This window comes from Pinus tabuliformis, chromosome 5_2, assembly GCF_031772625.1.
Source record: "Pinus tabuliformis cultivar Carrire ecotype Pingquan chromosome 5_2, CPIR1, whole genome shotgun sequence".
NCBI lineage: Eukaryota > Viridiplantae > Streptophyta > Pinopsida > Pinales > Pinaceae > Pinus > Pinus tabuliformis.
The window spans coordinates 659,240,307-659,263,684 of record NC_142306.1 but is presented as its reverse complement, the minus strand read 5'-3'; the positions used below and the strand labels follow the sequence as shown (position 1 = coordinate 659,263,684).

The following is a 23,378-nucleotide window of genomic DNA, read 5'->3' as shown; positions in this document are numbered from 1 at the left end:
CAATGTGACCCAGGGGCTGGTTGGCAACAAGGTTGGGTTGGTTCTTGAGGGTTCTAATGTTGATGTTGAATGTTTGCATGGTGTGCTTCCATCAATTCCCCTTCCTTAATATGATTTAGGAGGCCAAATCATATCATAGTGGCCTCTCGTCACATGGTTACCTTGCTTAGCTAGTTGATTGGGTAGGTGTGGGAGGAGGGTGTTAGATGTGACCCATGTGTTCAAGGAAAATAAGTGTGAGAATATATATATATATATATATATATATATATATATATATATATATATATATATATACCTATATATAGATATATATATATCTATATATATATATATAGATATGTGAGCTCATATATATATATATATGTGAGCTTCCAATAGCCAATCCCCTCTTTTTCTTGATTTTTACTACTAATAGATGAAAAACAAGATTTCCCCTCTAAGGGGTTGAATCTTGCTTCATAGGAACCGGTTTTATGATCCTACCTAACCACTACCAAATCCTAGGGGAGTTAGAAACCACTTCCCCTTTTAAAGTAACTGATTGTGTTTGACTCTCAAGGCATTTAATTACAAGATTCTTCACTACAATAACCAATAACAAACTCAATTACCTCAGATGAAATCATGTACAATCATTTACCTGAACCTTATTTCGACCTTTCACCATTTACATGCATTAAGACCTTCATTGACAGAAGCGCAACAAGTCACTCAGAAGTGAAAAAAATCTTTGGGCTAATAATTTGATGACATTAAAGGAGTTCTGAACTTTTCTAAAGACCTATGAAGATATTTTAGGATGTATACTACACCCTAGAACCTTTAATTCATCCAAAATCCATCCTGAATACCCCTCACAACTGATTTGAAAAAAGGTTCCCCAAAAACGCAGCATGTCCTCTGAAATAGTGGTAGAAAGGTGAAAAATAGGCATTATTTGATGATTTTCTAAAAATTTATGATCCTTCAAGTGACCCCAAGTAATATTTATCTCCACATGCTTGCAAATTTTCATTCTTTCCCTCTGAGAAAAAGCGCAGCAAGTGCTCACTGCATTTCTATAGGGTACACTTGACTGTGTGCATAGAAACTCCAAAATTTCAAAAATTTGTCTCTTTTCCTTTATCTTTGCGCTGCCTTCAAGCCACCAATGATTCATCATCTAAGCGGTCAAGGTTATCCCTCTTCTTGAGTTTCCTTAGGGTTCCCTTGAGCTTGTTCTTCAATTTTTTAACCCTAGCTCTGTAGACCATGTTTCTTGCATAGTAATGCCTTGCCATATTTCTTTGCATAGTGGTATCCTTAATTTCCTTTTTCAATAACTTCTACAGGTGCATATTACCTTTCTCAAACCAAAACTCCTTGTCTTGTTCAATTTCAGCAGCTAAGGAGTCCTTTAATGGTTTTAGGGTTTGAGGAGGAGAGTATTTCTGCTTGCTGTCCCTTCTTGGCCATGGCTCTGGTTGTAAGTCTTCTTGGTTGTACCTGAATGTTCTCCTCCAGCTGTTCTACATCAATGATGGCCTTACCTTTACCCTTTGCTGCTTTTCTTTTCTACACTAGCGTTTTCTTCAATTGCGTGTTCTCTTGTTGTAAGAAAGCCACCATATAGTTGGCTTTAGCTAGGTCATCCTTTAGTTACCTCATCTATGCCTCTTTCTCCTTAATTATGTATCTTGTTTCGTTCTTATCTCCATGTTATTTTGCTAGGTCAGCCATCTCTATTTCAGGAGGTACCTCTTGATGATGTTGAAAGGGAGAATAATCTCTATCTCTAGGTGATTCTTCTCTCATGGGTTCAACTTGCACTTCTTCAATAACAACCTCCTTAGGTATTCTCTTTGCTTGAGACCTAGTTCTAGGTTTAGGTCTAGGCATCATTGTTTCTAGCTCAGGAGCAAAAACCAACCTCTTACCTCTCTTGTATGTCTTTGTAATCTCTGCCCTTGGCTGAGTTTTTGTCACTGATGGCCTGCTTGACGTTTTAGCTCCTTATGGTTTGGATGATGATGCAAGAGTGCTTGGACTCTTTGACTGGTTAAAGACAGGTAAAAGAGAAGCTTCCTCCAAGAAAAATTCCCATGGCATGTCGATCTGTGTTAGTTGCTGGAGGACTATTAGTTTTACTAAGGCATGACGAAAAAGACTAGATTGATGGTTTCTTCCCTTTGACTACACCTTCCCTATCATCTTTACCAAGCTTCTAAATAGGTAATTAGGTAGGTTTAAGGGCTTTTGAGAAATGAAATGCATCAACAACTTGATGTTATACTGATATAGCCTGTTAAACCTCCCCTCACAAGTGAAGTACTTCATGATAATCTTCATCAAAGGGTTGTACTTGTCCAACAACTCTCTGCTAGGAAAAATGTGAGAAGCAGACTCCTTATATTGTGGTCTCAAAAGCATCTTGTAGTGTTGTAGGTCCAAATCCATTCCCTTGAACCAAATCTCACCTTCATTAGGGTTAGTAGTGGCCGATGCTATGACTTCTGTTGACACTGAAAAGTTAACCCCTGCTATAGTGACATGATATTTCCTGAAATTCATGGAAAATAGGCTTGTTGAACCTTGATGATAGCCTACCTATTGCACTTTCTAACAAAATCCTAGGCAACCTGTCAGTTCAAATGATATTCTGATGAATTCTGGTGCATTGACCTCTTTCATATGAGTTGTCTCATATCTAGAGATCTCTACTCCTTTAAACTTTCTTTTTTCATTGGTATTCACCATGTTTGACTTCACTTTTGATAGAAAACCCTAGTTTCAAAGAAGAATGGGCAAGGGGATTGAGTTGCAAAACAAGGATGAAAGCGCGCAACTTCAGGAGAGTGAATGAAGGGGAAGGAGGATATGATAATTTCTAAGGAAATTTTGGGGGGTAGGGATATGTGTGAGGAAGAGGGGGGGAAAGGGAAAACATAGTCCTAAGCTAGAAGCGTAGCAACTAGCTCGGGTTGTGAGGGAAAATGATCAAATGAGTGATTTTGAGTGTGGGGAAATGTGGAAAGTGTTTTATGAGGGTAATTAGGTATAGGTAAGCTTAAAAACAAGGGTTTTTCTCGGAGCCAAAAACCATGAAAATGTAAAAACACAACAAAACCCTAAGTAAGGAATTTAATCAATTTTCTGAGGGAATTGACTGCATCTAGGGTTTTCAAAGTCTCCACTTACTTGTTGAAATATTATTTGAAACAATGAAATGAAGAATGAGCTCGTTCTTTTCTCCTTTTGGCCTCCCAATCAAAAGTGCAACGACCTCCAGAAGTGCAGCGAGGCCCTCTAGAAATGCAACAAACTGATAGCTAGAGAAGTGGTGATGGAATTTCGATGATTTGGTGGCTATGGTGAGTGTCTCAATGGTAGAGAGGATCTCTTAGAACTTATGAAAGGATGAAATAAACTTTTGAAATGCTTTGATGCCCCTTTATACTTGAAAAATTGATTTTTGGCTTGAGTAGTGGGGTGAATGATATCATGTGTACCTTTGACAGAGTGACTTGATGATGTGATTTGACTTCAGAATTATTACTTGAATAGGAAATGATACTTTGATTGCTTTTTGAAAACTTTATTCCCTAATTTACTACCTCCCATGATGATGAAAAAAATAAGTGACATGACTCCCTTTTTTGATATTGATGACTAATACGATGATCATCAAATGTATATCCTAGAACATGACCTATATGATGAACCACTAACTCTTTTGATGACCTAGGACAGGGAATGATGACATGACCATGATGGGTGATGGTGACTTTAAACAAGTGGAGGGAGTAGCAATGACAACTAGATCATGACTTAGGACCATTTGACAACTAGGAGAGATGTTAAATTTTATTTGAAAATGTAATTATTTAACCCTAAGACCCTATCCACAATATGAGAAGAGTACAATTGATCACTGTGACTACTAAACACTAACAAAACCCACAATCATTTTTTGAGTGGTATTCAAATCTTTAACTTGGTCTATACCAATAACATTGGAGTATAATTTTCTTATCTTGGCTCTATATTTAGTGGTATTTGTCAATTGAACATGAAAACATTGTATGTATGCAATAATTCTGTTAAGGAATGTGGCTAATGAGACTTGTGATGATTCCCTTGTGTGCCTAAGCTCTTAAATTAATATTTTTAACTAATTTAAATCATTTGTAACTTATTTTTTTGGATGGTATTATCCTTTGAATTAAAGTTTTCTTTATACTAATAGATAAATTTTATAAGTAATATAACTTCATAGCTTGTTACTACAAGATCCATCCAAACCTATTTCCATATAAATCAATTTAGTGAATATTTAATTTAATAAAATCCAAACACAGTTTCAATATACTCCAAGATAATATACAGCGAAATACGAAGCTTCCATTAGATTTTGTTTGATGAACCCAGTCTTCTCATTTGATTTTATGCGTCCATTTTTCTTGGAATATTACTGCTTTAAAATATTTGTAATCTCATCACATTCCAGAGTCAAACGTTTACAATTTACTAGTGATACATTGCTGTCTTTACATGTTTGCAATGTACCGTCGCTAGCTGTCTCGATTGCTCAAAATTCTATTGCAATTGCCCATATATGTCGCGACTATCCTGGACTGTCGACCCTTCAGAACTGCTTTTACCTTATAAGTTCCATAGCCTAACTGCTTTTACCTTATAAGTTCCATAGCCTATTTGTAATTTTTATATTTTTTGAGGTTGCCTGGCTGTTCTCCGCTCACATTCTACGAAAAGCGAAGACCTTTTCTATTATAATTAAAGACATAAAAGATAAAAACTTTGCAGAATATTTAAAAACGAAAAGCGAGTACCTTTTATATTATAATTAAAGACATAAAAGATAAAACTTTGCAGAATATTTAAAAATACGGTGAAGTACAAGTAATTTTTAATAACAAAATCATTGAATGAAGGGAAGGTAGGGCTCCTTGACTGAAAACGCACAGACAACTGGATCAGTACGAATTCTCGTGGAATCCAATATCCTTCCATTAGTCAAGATTGGGGAAAACAATATGGGTCAAACGGGAGAAATTAATTGAAAAAATTGTTTCAAAACAGCTCACAAATCAATACAATTATTTACATTTGTAACGCCTCCATCCACTACAAAATTATGGCCGCTTACATACTGAGAGTCATCGCTGGCAAGATACAAGGTTGCTTCTGCTATGTCATTGGCTCCAAGTGTTCGGGCCTTTAAATTTGCCAAGCTCCTAACTAGCTCTTCTATTTTCTGCTTTAGATATTCGAGATCAGAATATAAAATATCTGTGTTTATTGCATCGTATTCGCTCCAAGCATTTATCAACATGGACGTTGCAACCCCAAAAGGAGATATTGAGTTCACCCTAATCCCATATTTTCCAGGTTCACATGCAGCATTCTTTGTTAAACCTATGATAGCATGTTTTGATGCGGGGTATGCATGAGGTCCAAGTCCTCCCAGAACACCTGCAACACTTGCTGTAGAAATAATGCACCCATCTCTTCTGGGAACCATTACTCGTGCTGCATGTTTCATTCCAAGGCCGACTCCTTTCACATTGACACTCATTATTCTATCAAATTCCTTTCCATCAAAGTCCAGTACGCTCTTGCGCCTGCTTTGCTCTCCCGGGATTCCTGCGTTGTTGTACATGATATCTACTTTCCCATATTTGGAAACCGTGATGTTGACAAGCTCCGCCACATCTTCCTCTGCTCACATCGCAACGTACGTATGTTGCAGCAGGAGCCAAAGATTCGGAGAGTTTCTCGTCTGCAGTGTCATCGATGTCGGCTATTATAACTTTTGCACCATGTTTTGCAAAAAGCCAAACAGCAGCATCGCCGAGTCCTTGCGCACCTCCAGTAATAATTGCTACTTTGCCCTGCAACCTATATCAAAGCAAGGAATTCCGTAACGCAAACCAAAAATGAAGGAATTCAGACTCACTGATACAGCCTTCTCATCTATAAAAACATATATGAAGTATCATCTATAATAAAAATACATATGAAGTAGGTTTTATTACAATAGTTTTATTAAATATATTTTAGATTTTTTTTAAGTAGTAATTACATCAAGATTCATTTATAATAAAAATATATATGAAATAGGTTTTATTACAATAGTTTTATTAACTATTTTTAGATTTTTTTAAGGTAATAATTACATCAAGGTTCATTTACTTACGCTTTCGAACCCGTTATTATAGTTCATCATAGAGACCTAAACTCGATAACTATATTTTAGTCAGTAAAACTGAATAACAACAACAATTACCACTTCAATTTACATTTTAACACTATTTTTAATGTTGAAATCTAATTTCAACGCAGACCAAGAAAAACCGTGAACCAAGCCAGAAACCGTTCACCGGATTTTCTCGGAGCTATTTGCCGACGAAGGAATAATCCGGGAAGGAGCTCCGAGAAAATATGGAGCTGACGCGTGGTTGACCCCTGACGTAACGCAACGTAAGAATCTCGGAGGTTAACTTTCAGCACTTGTTGGTCTTCCGATATTGTTCTCCACCGTTGGATTTGCTCCCGTGTTCTCCGCCGTTGATCACCTGGAGCTGCATACGAACCCACATCAATTCAATGTTTTGCGTGGAGTAAAAGGTTTATGGTTGACCGCCGTAGGTAAAAGAATTTAATGATTGGTACAAGATTTTGGTGAGGCTCTTTTAATATGAGCATGGGCATGTTATAATATATGTTTTTATATATATTTATATACGGCATGTATTAAATAGGAAATCGTATGTAATAAGTTTAATGTTTTTTGTATTGACTTTTAAAAAAATGTTATGTATTGCACACGGGAGGTAAAAAAAATGTATGGGTATTCACAGCAGTGAAAAATGTTGATGGTGCGGTAAAAGAAGAAGAAGAACCAGAGGATGTATGCACAGCAGTGCATGAATACATTTAGTAATGTTTTGTAAGTTCTGCTTTTACAGCAGTATGTAAAATTGTTTTACACCAGTAAATGTGAATGGAGGTTTTACAGCAGTAAATGTTAATGGGAATTTTTCCAGCAGTGTAAATTCTCATATGGAGACACAGTGAATGTTTTTTTTGTTTTAATGAATAGAAATATTTTATGGTGAAATCCTCTGTTCCTCAGTGAATTTTTTTTAAGTCTTCTGTGTGCACAAAAGATCCTGGAGCAAAAGAAACAGAGCATTGCCTCTGTGTGTTTGAATATTTGGTTTTTGGTATTTTCCCCATCAAAAATACCCAACAGTGGTATCAGAGCAGGCTTAGGCTCTTTGAAGGTGACAAAGAAGCTGAAGGGAGAAGGTTTGTAGCTGCAGCAAAACTTCTCAGGCAGACAGAAGACTCAGACAACAAAGGATTCAGGTATTCTTCATAGCTATCTTGTTTGTTATTGAAGAGACAGTCAGTGTTTTAAATATACAGTCAAGGAATGGCCAGCACAAGCATTGGTATGGGTTTGTTTAACACCCAGCTCCCACAGTTTAATGGGAAGAACTATGACTACTGGTCAATAACTATGACAGCTCTGCTTGCTTCCCAAGATTTATGGGAAATAGTTGAAGAAGGCTTTGAAGAACCAGCAGATGAAACTGAGTTCAATGCATTAACTCAAGGTGAGAAGGATCTGCTGAAGAACAATAGGAAGAAAGATTCAAAAGCCCGTGTGTTGTTGTATCTAGCAGTAGACCAGAGTATGTTTCCAAGGTTAGCAGCAGCTAAGACAGCCAATGAAGCATGGCAAACCCTCAAGACAGCCTATCAAGGCATGGAGAGAGTGAAGACAGCAAAGCTACAATTGCTGAGAAAGGATTTTGAGAACTTGAACATGAAGGAGTCAGATAACATTGACTCATTCTTCACTCATGTGATTGGTGTAATCACACAAATGAGAACTCATGGAGAAACCATTGAAGACAGAAGAATTGTGGAGAAAATATTGAGGGTCTTACCCTCAAGGTTTGATGCCATAGTCACCACCATTGAAGAGACAAAGGATCTCTCAAGCTATTCAGTTGATGAGCTGCATGCATCACTGATAACACATGAGCAGAGGTTGAGTAGGAATGAAAACTCATCTCTTGAGCAAGCCTTCAAGACCCAGATGTCCTTTGGAAGAGGCAGAGGTCAAGGCAGAGGAAACAAAAGAGGAAGAGGCAGAAGCCAGAATAGAGGTGGAAGGAACAACTCATCAAATGCACAAGGAAGAGGCAACAATCCAAATCAGAACCAAGGCCAAGGCAGCAGCCAACAAGGAGGACAACATCATGCTCAAGGACAAAGGTATGATAAATCTAATGTTCAATGCTATTATTGCAAAAAGTATGGACATTATGCTAGTGATTGTAGAAAGAAACAGCATGATATTAACAGCAGACAAAATGCAAATGTTACAAGAGAAAACAGCAGTCAAGAAAATGTCCTGTTAGCTTGTAACATGGCTGAAACACATAGTGAAGACATATGGTTTTTAGACTCAGGTTGCAGCAACCATATGACAGGGAATATAGCCCTCTTTTCAGCCTTAAATCAGAATTTGAAATCAGAGGTCACACTAGGAACTGATAGTAAAGTGTCTGTTATGGGAAAAGGAGAAATAAAAATACTTTCAAAGCAAGGAGAAAGGAAAACCATAGCAGATGTATACTATGTCCCCGGAATGAGATGTAATCTCTTGAGTGTTGGACAGCTTGTCCATAAGGGGTACAATGTTTTCTTTAAAAATGATGTGTGCACCATCATGGATATACCACCCAGCAAGAGATGCATTGCTGAAGTGAAGATGACAAGGAACAGGATGTTCCCTTTGAGGATCAGGGCAGATTTGAAAAACAAAAATGAAATTGCAGCAGTTACCCAAGAGGCCTTCCAAAGCGTGCCAAAGGATGAGAATTGGTTGTGGCACTTGAGATTTGGTCATCTCAATTTTGGAGGTCTAAACTTGTTGAGTAGGAAAGGAATGGTAAGAGGATTACCATTGATAGAGAAACCGGACAGCGTTTGTGAAGGCTGCATATTGGGAAAACAACACAGAGAAAGTTTTCCATCAGGTAAAAGCATAAGGGCAAAGGGACCCTTAGAAATCATCCACTCAGATTTATGTGGACCGATGCAAGCTCCATCATTATCAGGCAGCCAATATTTCCTAACATTCATTGATGACTGTACAAGAAAGACTTGGATATATTTCCTTAAAAACAAAAGTGAAGTGTTTGAGAAATTCCAAAACTTCAAGGCATTTGTGGAAAATCAAAGCGGGCTGCACATTAAAGTTTTGAGAACTGATAGAGGAGGTGAGTATATCTCCAAGGAATTCCTAAGATTTTGTAGAGAAAATGGAATTCATAAACAGTTTACAACTCGGTACACCCCACAGCAAAATGGAGTTGCTGAAAGGAAGAACAGAACCATCATGGAGATGGCAAGGAGCATCTTGAAGGCAAAGCATTTGCCAAATGAGTATTGGGCTGAAGCTGTACATTGTGCAGTTTATATATTGAACAGGTGTCCTACAAAAGCAGTCATGAACAAAGTGCCAGAAGAGGCATGGAGTGGGAGAAAGCAAGGAGTCACCCACATGAGAGTTTTTGGGTGTGTGGGCTATGCACACATACCAGATCAGCTAAGGAGGAAGTTGGACAGCAAAGGGGAGAAATGCATCTTCATTGGATACAGTGATGAATCCAAAGCCTACAGGCTGTACATTCCATCTACCAAGAAGTTCTTTGTCAGCAGGGATGTTCAATTCATTGAAGAGGAAGCTTGGGATGGAAGCATAGAGAAGACAGTTAATGTTAAACACTGTTTGTCTCATGATGAAGATGAAGAGGAGGTGGCTGAAATGAATCCCCAAACAGCAGCACCAACACAAGGACAGCAAGGGACACCATTGAGGATCAATGAGAGTGCTTCTCCAAGCACACCACAAGGAGGAAATTCAAGTGCATCTTCAAGCATTTGCACACCAAGTGAACGAGGTAAGAAGTTTAGAAATCTAAGTGAAATTTATGAAGAAGGAATGAATTCCTTATTTGCCTTGTATTGTCATGTTGATGATCCTATTCATTTTGAAGAAGCTATTAAAGATAAGAAATGGATAGAAGCTATGGATGAGGAAATTAATGCCATAGAGAGAAACAAAACATGGGATTTGGTTGAGTTACCAAAAGGCAAAGAAGTCATTGGTGTGAAATGGGTCTACAAGACCAAGAGCAATGCTGAAGGTAAGATTGAAAGGCACAAGGCAAGGCTGGTTGTCAAAGGCTACAAGCAGCAGTATGGGAGAGATTATGAGGAGACTTTCGCACCGGTTGCAAGGATGGAAACCGTGAGAGCAGTGCTGTCCATAGCAGCACAAAACAAATGGAAAGTCTACCAAATGGATGTGAAATCAGCATTCCTAAATGGAGTGTTAATGGAAGAGGTCTATGTGGAACAGCCTCTCGGATATGAGAAGAAAGGAGAAGAGCACAAAGTGTGCAAATTGAAGAAAGCTCTTTATGGGCTGAAGCAAGCGCCAAGAGCATGGTACAGCAGGATAGATTCATATCTATTGGATAATGAATTTGACAAATGTGAAGGAGAACCCACAGTCTACATCAAAGAAAAGGATGGTAAGATTTTGATTGTGGTTTTGTATGTTGATGATGTGATTTTCACAGGTAATGATGATCAGCTCATTAAAAATTTTAAATCAGTCATGAAGGATGAATTTGAAATGACTGACATGGGTTTCTTGAGATACTTCTTAGGCATAGAAGTAGATCAAAATGAAAAAGGAATTTTTATATCTCAAGCAAGATATGTAAATCAAGTTTTGGACAGATTTAACATGCAAGAATGCAAGGCAGCCATCACTCCCACAGTAATGGGATTAAAACTCAGCAGAGAGGACAGCAGCAAGGATTTTGATCCTAGCTTGTATAAAAGTATTGTGGGCAGCCTTATGTATTTAACAGCAACTAGGCCTGATTTAATGTATGTTGTTAGTTTAATTTCCAGGTTCATGGAGAGGCCGAAGGAGGCACATTGGCAGGCAGCAAAGAGAATTTTGAGGTATGTCAAAGGTACCAAAATGTTTGGAATTTTATATCATGCCTCAGAACATTCAGATTTGGTTGGATACACAGACAGCGATTGGGCTGGAAGTGTAGATGATCGGAAGAGCACTTCCGGTTATGTTTTTAATATGGGTTCAGGAGCCATTTCATGGGCTTCTAAGAAGCAGTCCATTGTAGCATTGTCTACAGCAGAGGCTGAATATGTGGCAGCTACAGCAGCAGCATGTCAAGCAGTGTGGATGAGAAGAATGTTGAGAAGCTTAGGCCAAGAGCAGGCAAAAGCGACAGTGATTTTTTGTGACAATAGCTCAGCTATTGCTTTGTCAAAGAATTCAGTGTTTCATAAGAGAACGAAACACATTGATACAAGGTTTCACTACATCAGAGAATTGGTGAACAATGGAGAAATTGTCTTGGAACATTGCAGGACTCAAGAACAGGTTGCGGACATCTTGACAAAGCCGCTGGATCAGAGAAGCTTTGAATTTTTGAGAAAGTGTCTGGGTATGACTGAATGCCCAGCTGTTGAAATTAAAGGGGAGTGTTGAAATCTAATTTCAACGCAGACCAAGAAAAACCGTGAACCAAGCCAGAAACCGTTCACCGGATTTTCTCGGAGCTATTTGCCGACGAAGGAATAATCCGGGAAGGAGCTCCGAGAAAATATGGAGCTGACGCGTGGTTGACCCCTGACGTAACGCAACGTAAGAATCTCGGAGGTTAACTTTCAGCACTTGTTGGTCTTCCGATATTGTTCTCCACCGTTGGATTTGCTCCCGTGTTCTCCGCCGTTGATCACCTGGAGCTGCATACGAACCCACATCAATTCAATGTTTTGCGTGGAGTAAAAGGTTTATGGTTGACCGCCGTAGGTAAAAGAATTTAATGATTGGTACAAGATTTTGGTGAGGCTCTTTTAATATGAGCATGGGCATGTTATAATATATGTTTTTATATATATTTATATACGGCATGTATTAAATAGGAAATCGTATGTAATAAGTTTAATGTTTTTTGTATTGACTTTTAAAAAAATGTTATGTATTGCACACGGGAGGTAAAAAAAATGTATGGGTATTCACAGCAGTGAAAAATGTTGATGGTGCGGTAAAAGAAGAAGAAGAACCAGAGGATGTATGCACAGCAGTGCATGAATACATTTAGTAATGTTTTGTGAAGTTTTTTTTAAGTAGCGAAAACCATGTGTGGTTTTGCACGAAGTAAGTTTTTGTAAGTTTGTGTAAGTTCTGCTTTTACAGCAGTATGTAAAATTGTTTTACACCAGTAAATGTGAATGGAGGTTTTACAGCAGTAAATGTTAATGGGAATTTTTCCAGCAGTGTAAATTCTCATATGGAGACACAGTGAATGTTTTTTTTGTTTTAATGAATAGAAATATTTTATGGTGAAATCCTCTGTTCCTCAGTGAATTTTTTTTAAGTCTTCTGTGTGCACAAAAGATCCTGGAGCAAAAGAAACAGAGCATTGCCTCTGTGTGTTTGAATATTTGGTTTTTGGTATTTTCCCCATCAAAAATACCCAACATTTAAAGCGTTCAAAGAGAATGAGTAATGTCTATGCCGTTCTCTAGAGAGTTGTCTAATGAGACCTAGTTTCTTATGGAAATTTTTCAAAAAATTTAACGGCCAGAGTGTTTAAATTATTATTTTCAATTGCAGAAATAGATTCAGAGTTAGATGGCTATAACCAGGATTTTCAAAAGTTTCCATCAATCAAAACATGACTTCTTTAGACTTAGCAGTAAACTAATACCTAATAAATTCAATATAGTTAATAAAAGGAAAACACATAGGGTCTTGATTAGCTAATGGAACACCCCAGTTTCATTCAGGTTGTAGAATACATCTAACTTTGCTTCTTTCTCTTATATAAACACAATGCAATAAAGAAGTGAATGACGAAAATAAAATATTACTGCACTGTCTTGATTCTTACCTTTTAAACGATACCCATTCTGATTGCTTTCTGAAATATTCGGCTCCTGCAAATGCCCATTCTCAATAACCTCTGAAACGATATTGGGCATCATGGAATGGCCATTCCCATTACATTCATCAACGGTATTGTTCAGCACTATGGGATGGCCATTGCTTTTGCTCTTTTCTATCATATTTCTCACTGCTAAATGCTGATTACGATCGCTCTCGACTGCAAGTTGCGGTGACATGACTGTGACTCTGGAGGAAAGAGAAACCTGTCAAACAAGACACAGCTCTCGAGCCGTTGCTACCCAACTTTCCCAAATAATAGGAAACAACTCAGACAATACTTTGGCAGGTATCCATGAGTAATGACCATATTTATAGTTACAAGTTACAATAGAATATTGTTAGACGAATCACTGCGTCTCTATGGAATCTATAATAATTTATAACAGAACTAAGATCTGGATGCTTATTCGCTTATTTAGAGTTTAATCATATTTAAGTAGATCGAGGAAGATCGTCCTCGAAAACAATCAATTTAGTGAATATTTAGTTTAATAAATTCCAAACACAGTTTCAATATACTCCAAAATAATATACTGCGAAATACGAAGCTTCCCTCAGATTTTGTTTGATGAACTCAGTCTTCTCCTTCGATTTTATGCGTCCATTTTTCTTGGAACATTACTGCATTAAAATATTTGTAATCTCATCACATTCCAGAGTCAAACGTTTACAATTTAATAGTAATACATTGCTGGCGTTACATGTTTGCAATGTACTGTCGCTAGCTGTCTCGATTGCTCAATAGTCTAATGCAATTGCCCATATATGTCGCGACTCGCCTGGACTGTGGACCCTTCACAGCTGCTTTTACCTTATAAGTTCTATAGCCTGTTTGTAATTTCTATATTTTTTAAGGTTAGCTTGCTGTTCTCCGCTCACATTCTACGAAAAGGGAAGACCTTTTCTATTATAATTAAAGACATAAACGATAAAACTTTGCAGAATATTTAAAAATACGGTGAAGTACAAGTAATTTTACATAACAAAATCATTGAATGAAGGGAAGATAGGGCTCCTGGCCTGAAAAAGCACAGACAACCGGATCAGTACGAATTCTCGTGGAATCCAAAATCCTTCCATTAGTTAAGATTGGTGAAAACAATGTGGGTCAAACTGGAGAAATTAAGTGCACAAATTGTTTCAGAACGGCTCACAAACCAATACAATTATTTACATTTGTAACGCCTCCATCCACTACTAAATTATGGCCGCTTACATACTGAGAGTCGTCGCTGGCAAGATACAAGGCTGCTTCTGCTATGTCATTGGCTCCAAGGGTTCGGCCCTTTAAATTTGCCAAGCTCCTAACTAGCTCTTCTATTTTCTGCTTTCGATATTCGAAATCAGCATCTAACATATCTGTGTTTTCTGCATCGTATTCGCTCCAAGCATTTATCATCATGGACGTTGCAACCCCAAAAGGAGATATTGAGTTCACCCTAATCCCATATTTTCCAAGTTCACATGCACCATTCTTTGTTAAACCTATGATTGCATGTTTTGATGCGGTGTATGCATGAGGTCCAAGTCCTCCCAGAACACCTGCAACACTTGCAGTAGAAATAATGCACCCATCTCTCCTGGGAACCATTACCCGTGCTGCATGTTTCATTCCAAGGCCGACTCCTTTCACATTGACACTCATTATTCTATCAAATTCCTCTCCATCAAAGTCCATTATGCTCTTGCGCTTGCTTTGCTCTCCCAGGATTCCTGCGTTGTTGTACATGATATCTAGTTTCCCATATTTGGCAACCGTGATGTTGACAAGCTCCGCCACATCTTCTTCTCTGCTCACATCGCAATGCACGTATGTTGCGGCAGGAGCCAAAGATTCGGAGAGTTTCTCCCCTGCAGTGTCATCGATGTCGGCTATTATAACTTTTGCACCATGTTTTGCAAAAAGTCGAACAGCAGCTTCGCCGATTCCTCGCGCACCTCCGGTAATAATTGCTACTTTGCCCTGCAACCTATATCAAAACAAGGAATTCCGTAAGGCAAAACCAAAAATGAAGGAATTCAGACTCACTAATACAGCCTTCTCATCTATAAAAACATATATGAAGTATCATATATAATAAAAATACATATGAAGTAGATTTTATTACAGTAGTTTTATTAACTCTATTTTAGTTTTTTCAGTGATAATTACATGAATATTTATTTATCCATAGATATTTATTTATCCACTGATTTCAAACTAAATATAGATCAAAAAAACTTAAAATATAGTAAAACTAAATAACAACGATAATTACTACTTAAATTTATCTTTACACATGGTTGGACGATATTTTATTACTATTTTTAAAGAGTTCAAAGAGAATGAGTAATGTCTATGCCGTTCTCTAAAGAGTTGTCTAATGAAGCCTAGTTTCTTCTGATGGAAAATTTTCAAAAATTTTAATTGCCAGTGTTTAAATTATTATTTTCAATTGCAGAAATAAATTTAGTACTATTAAAAACCTTTGTAGTACAGTTAGATAGTTATAATCAAGATTTTTAAAAATTTCGAGTGATTTTTCTTAAAATCATGCCTAAATTTCTATTATTATCCAACCACCAAAACATGGCCTCTTTAAACTAAACAGTAAACTAATACCTAATAAATTCAATATAGTTAATAAAAGGAAAACACATAGGGTCTTGATTAGCTAATGGAACACCCCAGTTTCATTCAGGTTGTAGAATACATCTAACTTTGCTTCTTTCTCTTATATAAACAGAATCAATAAAGTAGGGAATGACGAAAATAAAATATTACTGCACTGTCTTGATTCTTACCTTTTAAAAGATACATGCTCATTCTGATTGCTTTCTGAAATATTCGGCTCCTGCAAATGCCCATTCTCAATAACCTCTGAAACGATATTGGGCATCACAGAATGGTCATTCCCATTACATTCATCAACGGTATTGGTCAGCACTATGGGATGGCCATTGCTTTTGCTCTTTGCTATCATATTTCTCAGTGCTGAATGCTGATTACGATCGCTCTCGACTGCAAGTTGCGGTGACATGATTGTGACTCTGGAGGAAAGAGAAACCGGTCAAAAAAGACACAGCCCTCGAGCGATTGCTACCCAACTTTCCCAAATAATAGGAAACAACTCAGACAATACTTTGCTAGGTATCCATGAGTAATGACCATATTTATAGTTACAAGTTACAATAGAATATTGTTGGACGAATCACTGCGTCTCTATGGAATCTATAATAATTAATAACAGAGCTAAGATCCGGATGCTTATTCGCTTATTTACAGCTTAATCATATTTAAGTAGATCGAGGACGATCGTCCTAGAAAATAATCACGATTTAAGCTCTAATTTTCTCAACGGGAATCCAAGAAGTGATACAGAATCCTGACATTATGTTTAAAAACGACAGCTTGTACGCATTACTATCATCGTAATCACCGCTAGAAGATACCAAGAAATATACAAAACGGAATGCGAAGCCGACTGGAAGAAACAAAGAGACCACTCTTAAATTTAAATATATATAAAACCGCGTTTGTTGAAAAATTATCTGTAAGACATCATAGTGGCCTTTGAAAAACGGACACATACTTTGTCAACACTACCAGCAAGGACGAGATTTGTTTGAAACGCAGATAACAAGAAGATGTCAACTAAATGAAAAGGATATGCCAGTTCAACGACCGACCATTCTGCAGCCAAGTATGACTCATCTAACTGTGGTAATGTACGACTAGTGGCACTATTAAATAGCTTAGTATAAAAAATAACTTACAATTAGTTTGGAAAATAATAAATTTTTAGGTAACATTACTATATAATCTGACAGGAATTTTTGAAAATTAAGTTACAGTTTTCAAATTTCAGAATTTTCAATAAGATTTTTAACAATGCTGAATCTATATCTACTTTCAAAAACGATTCAAATACTTTAACCTTTTAATTTTTTAAATTCTTTTTCACCAAATTTCAACACAAAAAATCAACAATCTAAATCAATTAGGTTTATGTTTATGACTTCAATAGACAATTTCTATACGCATTCATATATAATATATATGATTTACCAGATGTAAAGCTGGCATTTACTGGTGTAAAATTGTTACATTTTGTATCTATATGTTTAAGTATAAATTATTACATTATATATGTGCAGGAAAGAGTGGTGCACATATTGTTGTCTGCATATCTACTGCAATACACTCTGTATGATTGATGATGGTTTTCCTGTTGCATTTAAATATGAAAGCTATATAACTTTGTGCATAAGGCACCTGATATTTAATGTCTCTAATCTTTTTAGGACCACCTGCCATTTGAATGAATCAATAAAACATCATAAGGAATATTTAGTTTTTATCACCGGATCTCTATAACACTAATATGGAACAAAAGCATATATTATAAAATGCATATATCCAAAGATTTAAAGGTGAATGCCCTTTGGAGTCTTACACCAATGTATGGTTCATTAAGTAATGATATATACTAGTACATGGTGTTGTCTAGTTTTTTTACTAGGGTTCTGGAATACGATTCTAAATGGTGAAGTTTTTTTAATTATGTAAAATGAGATTTTAATATATATAGATTTAATATTTTCAATTTAAAATTTAAATTATAATAAATTTCTATATTATAATTTATTATTATTGTATATATATAATTTAATAAATTTTCAAATTGTTTATAAAATTATAAAATATTAAAAATAGAATTATAACTAAATTTAGGTTTCTATGATCTATATTATAATTTGAGACGGCTTAATGGTTAAGTGTATGTTTTTCTTTTCAAGGGGTCATAAGTTCAAAATTATAAGGGTCGATTATGTATTCTTTTATAGATTTAGCTATCAAATTATATTGAGATAGCTCCCTTGTCTCATAAACAAAAAAAAATTCATACACCAATTTAATGTCTAACTTAACTGTGACCTTAAAATTAGATAATAATACTAATAATTATGAAAAACAAAAATACTTTTAATAAAAATCAAAATCATCCCAATTTAAAATTATTTTTCTATATAAAATATTTAAAATTAAATCAAAATGATAATAATGGTTTTTTTTCCTATTTTCTTTCCTTCACTATAGATTTTCAAACCTTCCTCAATGCTAAAAGCCAAGTGAGCCAGAGCCCAACTTTTATGATCACACATATAATTTTTATATATTTATCACAGCTTTCCGACTTTAGAGGGTGCAAAAGGCCAAATTAGCGCCAGCACAACTTTTCTGATCCCGAGAAAGCCGAAATAGCACTCTCTTTCAAACACTAGAATAGCGAAATGCAATTATGAGCTCGACATGGTCCTATACTTCACGGAATTATTAGATAAGTATGGCCATTAGTAGCATTATGATGACAGCACGTTTACCTGTTCCTGTGGTAAACATATACGGATGTACAATTGGCAGAGTATGTAAATTTCTTTAAATTTTATTTAATAATTATATTATTATAAATGAGTAATAAAAAAAATTTGTTTGTTAATATTTTGTTTGTTTTTTTTTCTAAATTAACATTGATTTATTTAAAATATAGATCCAAGTCTAAGGATCTCATTTGTGTAAAAAAAATTATGAATCAATTTTATCTAAATGTTTTATATAGTTGTTTAATTCTTTTCATTTTTTGTTTTTTTTTTTGGTTTATATGAACAAAATTTCATTTTTGATAACAGACAGACAACTTTACACATCATATTGTACTGTAGAATAATTCTCTCTGCTTCATAACATATTTATTATAATAAAATTTGAAAAATAAACATCTCTTAATTCATTTTTCTCTATTTTATTTAATTCGAAATTATAAACATGAGTCTAGAGGATCTAATTTGTGTAAAAAAAATTATGAATAGATATTATCTAAATGTTTTATATAGTTATTTCATTCTATTCATTTTTAGATTTTTAATTTTATTTATTTATTTATTTATTTTTTATGAGCAAAATTCTATCTTTGATAACGGACAGACAACTTTACACATCATACTGGACTGTAGAATAATTCTCCCTGCTTGATAACATATTTATTATAATAAAATTTGAAAAATAAGCATCTCTTAATTCATTTTTCTCTATTTTATTTAATTTCAAAATATAAAAATTAAACTGCAAACCTAAATTTTAATATCTACACTAGCAAAATAAATTTAATTCGTTTTCTCTATTTCACTTAATTTGAAAATATAAATATCAAACTCTCATTCTTAACTTTTAAAATCTCCGGTAACAATTTTATTAGTTGTTTTGTTTAATGATAAATGCTATTTATGGTAATAACGAAAAAATAATAATAATCCTTTGTGGCAATGATCATTTATTTTCCAAGGAAGCTTGTGAGGCTGATCTTTTCTGATTCTCCAATTCAGTGTTGGCATTCTTCAAAGGTAGCCCATTAACCATTCATACTGTCATGTTGTATCTTAAGTTATTATGGATTGAGTTATTCATTATTCGTGCCTTCCTGTGTATTCATCGTCTTTTTTTAAATATAACTCATTATTCATGCCTTCCTAGGTACTCGTCGTCTTTTTTTTACTAAGTGTAACTGTGTAGCGGTAGTCATTATTGGTGCTTTGTTTGATGTGTTTGTGGACAAAGTATCCTTCAACCAGAGCGCTAAGGGCTCTGTCACACAATAGTTGCCCGCCGTTCATAATATTTATGATTAATTGTTTAAGACAAATACAAATACAAATGCTTAAAGCAATTTAAGCATTAAATGGAATAATCAACACTATTCTGTCCTGGTCTTCTATGAAACAATTAAAAAAAGAAAGCTTGGGATTCCCATAAGAAAGAAAAGGAAGTGGGGGCTATTATTCACATGGAAGACGAGAAAGGGGGTGACTTGGAAGATGAGAAATGCGGCTGATATGGAAAAAGCGTAGGGATAAAGAACAACTATAGATTTACTAGAGTTTGGGACCTAAATCTTGAGAAAAAGAACGTGTTTGGAATTGCTGGTGGATATTGCAAAATCTAAACTATACCTGTTTTGTGGTTAACTGTTTCATATGCAGGTCAATCAACAGCTTCACCTACATCCATGATAAAGATAGATACCTGTTTTGTGGTTAACTTTTTCATATACAGGTCAATCAACAGCTTCACCTACATCCATGATAAAGATTTTGAATTGCATTGCAAAATTTCTTGTTACTTTGTTCTTTAAAATTGTTGATATGGCCAAAGACTCGTTGAAAGAGGAATTTTTGAGACTAGCATGAGAAACTTTTTGAATAAAGTTACTAAATTTTCTTCAATGCAAACCATGAGATTTCATGGACCTACTATATATATGTTTATGCGCAAACAATTGGATCAGATGGACCTATTATGTACGTTTCTGTAGTTTTTTTTCCAAAATGGCATTTTTCTCCAACATGTTAAATTGTAAATTCAATGGTGTGTAAGCATGGTGTATTTTTTATAAATAATATTTTTGTTTTTAAATTTTCCAAAATGGAAATATGTAAACCTCTTAAGAGTATATTATATTGTATTCCTCAACTCTTCAGTCCAACAAATTAGTTGTGAACTTCTATGAAAATTAAGATATGGTAGAAATTAAGATATGTTAAAAATGTGCAAATTTAAGAGAGAATTTGACAAAGACTAACAATATAATTTAAGTCACTTTCAATAAGAACTTGGATTCCTTACCTATGCTAAAGCATATACAATCCAAGAATACATCCTAGTTGATTTTCCTCGACCAAAACTGGGTGTTCCACATCAACAAAGGGTTGAATAGAGGAGCAATTATTTAGTCCTATAAACAACAAGACACCATAAATGGCCCCATCATCTTTAGCAGGTCCCCATCATCTTTAGCAGGTCTTCTTGGTCATTCCTATTGCAAATAGGCTAGTAATGTAAGTATTCTTCATTGGTCGCAAGTAATGAGTTATGTCTAGATAGATTTAAAAAGGAACAGTTAGAACAAATGTTCTTGACTATAACATAATCCAACATTCAAAACTGGATGACCATATTTAAAGTAAGTGGTAGATTGTATACTGAACAGATAAAGCATGTTATGACCTGCAATGAATTAGCTTACATTTTAGTCCCTTGTTGCCAATATATCATGCTAAGGGGAAATGCAATTAAAAAATTGAAGGATAAGCACGTTGAATTGTAACTAGGACTCTGCCAATACTCCCAAAACTGTTTCCATAGGCAGGTTGTAAATTGTTTCCAAGCACATTGCCCATAGTCAGCTGGAAAATAAAGGTCCTTGGCATATGGAGATGGAGTACATAACTCCTTAACAAGTTCATTATTTTTCCTTAACAAAATGAGATTTATTAGTATTTCAGAAATCAATGAAAAACATGGAATTTTACAGGATTGTAAGATAAAAGAGAGTTTAAAAATCCATTGGTTCCAAGGGATTTCCCTGTGCTTACCAAAAAAGAGTTGAATCTTTATAAATCTAAGCAAAGTTTATACCAAGGTGTTGCTTTTCACCCATAGAGGTGACCTCTAATATCCATGTTGTAGGATTATACTTATCCTTATTCTTTGGCCTTTATAAAATACCCTGCAAATGAAATGAAAGCAAAGCATTATTACATAAACTTCCCTAGAGTCTTGGTTTCTCAAAGAACAAATCATTTGTACTTGGAAATGGTATCAAAACTTGATTTTCTACCACAAAATACTCAATAACGGTCTTTGAATGGTGACCTAGTGCACCAACATAAATAATTTCACCTCCCTGCTTCATTAGTAGTAACTATAACCAGTCAAAATATCACCGCAATCATATAATTTGAATACATCTAGCGTCCCAAAAAGAATTTATCAGGCTTCTCAATATTCAGTAATATATATATATATATATATATATATATATATATATATATATCTATATAATATGCTTCAAAAATGTCAATACTTAGCTAGTGAATAGTGCAAACTATTGTCCTTCCTTTGTCAACTATATGGCACACTTGTCACATTACTATAACAGTAACACATGCATCTAAACCTGAGGTAGGCTCATCCACGAATATGATGGAAGCATGTGTCACAAGCTCTACTGCAATAGTCAATATTTTGCGTTGCTCAGTATATAAACCACTAACACCATGAATTCCCACTGGAGCATCTTTCAGACCATCTAATTCAATCAACTACATGACTTCACTTACAATAATTTGTAAGAGGAAAACTCAGAGTCAACCAACAAACACATTCTACTATCAAAAACCATGTGGCACCCATGTCGACTGAGAATCCAAAGGAGTAATCTGTACAAACACGTCCACCATTACTATTATTTTACTCTAATATTGTGACTTGCACATTAAACATTTAACATTAAGTGTTCTGCCTATAGTAATAACTATGTTTCATAGCACTGCCATAACTCGATTAAATCTAACCATTTATGCATAAGGAAACATCAACACTAAATAGTAAAACAAATCTAGAAAATGATCCAGTTCAAAATAAAGAATTATAAGAGGGGTTAAACATTGATATATCAGGAATACGTTCCTACTTAAAAAGAGGCAGCAACTAGCCCTGCTATACCACCACCTATAACAAGTAAGCTTTTGACTGGAAGTCGATAATTGTTGTTCCTACCTCGATAATAAAGAGCCTCTTTTGAATTCCATGTAGCTCTGACAATGTTCACTTACCTTCAGATAGAAAGCCAATGATCACTCCAAACGATTAAATTTCAACACCGATATCATCTTCATGGATGAATTATATGCTCTTAATTCAAAAATTCCTCTTCATGCACTTAAGCATTTCATTCTCAATTGGCATGGCAAACCCACAACAATATTGGTTAATACACGTGTGTTGCATGCAAGGGTGGTGAAATCTATTTTATATTAAATTTGTAATTATGTTGAGATAATTTTTTTAAAAGATAAAAAAAAAAATATCATAACTATTATAAAGTTAAATATAAAAAAAATAAAAATTGTCAGGTAGTCACGACTGGTATTGCATGCAACCTCCACATGCCCTCTCCACATTAAAAATGCGTGGTTTTCAAATTTTTGTGCCAAAGATTTAATGCATTTGGAGATCTAATGGTTGTTGGAATTTAATTCCAACTGCAACAATGAACAGCTGGACAAGAATCTGATCTGCAGTAAATACTCCAGGCTGATCGGTGCATCAAAGTCAAGCCCGATATTTTTGCACATTAATATGCATTAAAGTTTCAATTGAATTCCCCTGCAGACAGCCGACTTGTTTTTTGATAAAAGCATCACCGCCTTGCTGCATTAAACACAGAGATAAACATTAGAAGATATTTTGTAATATTTT

The 23,378-nt window shown here is 35.2% G+C and overlaps 1 protein-coding gene and 1 pseudogene across 1 annotated transcript; both read right to left on the bottom strand.

The window, feature by feature from the left end:
- Nucleotides 1-5,083: 5,083 nt before the first annotated feature.
- LOC149160800 (short-chain dehydrogenase reductase 2a pseudogene) lies at nt 5,084-13,257 on the bottom strand (annotated as a pseudogene).
- Nucleotides 13,258-14,231: 974 nt separating this feature from the next.
- On the bottom strand, nt 14,232-16,147 carry LOC149160799 (short-chain dehydrogenase reductase 2a-like). The gene is made up of 2 exons (XM_089435404.1): nt 15,866-16,147; nt 14,232-15,051 (listed from the first exon to the last, which is right to left on the bottom strand). The coding sequence occupies exons 1-2, from the start codon at nt 16,099-16,101 to the stop codon at nt 14,232-14,234; spliced, it is 1,056 nt and encodes a 351-aa protein (XP_089291530.1). The 5' UTR covers nt 16,102-16,147.
- Between the last annotated feature and the right edge of the window lie 7,231 nt (nt 16,148-23,378).

Coding starts and splice junctions, on each gene's coding strand:
- LOC149160799 (XM_089435404.1), bottom strand. CDS start 16,101: ATGTCACCGCAACTTGCAGTCGAGAGCGATCGTAATCAGCATTCAGCA. Junction 15,052..15,865: donor GAGCATGTATCTTTTAAAAG/GTAAGAATCAAG, acceptor GTTTTGATATAG/GTTGCAGGGCAAAGTAGCAA.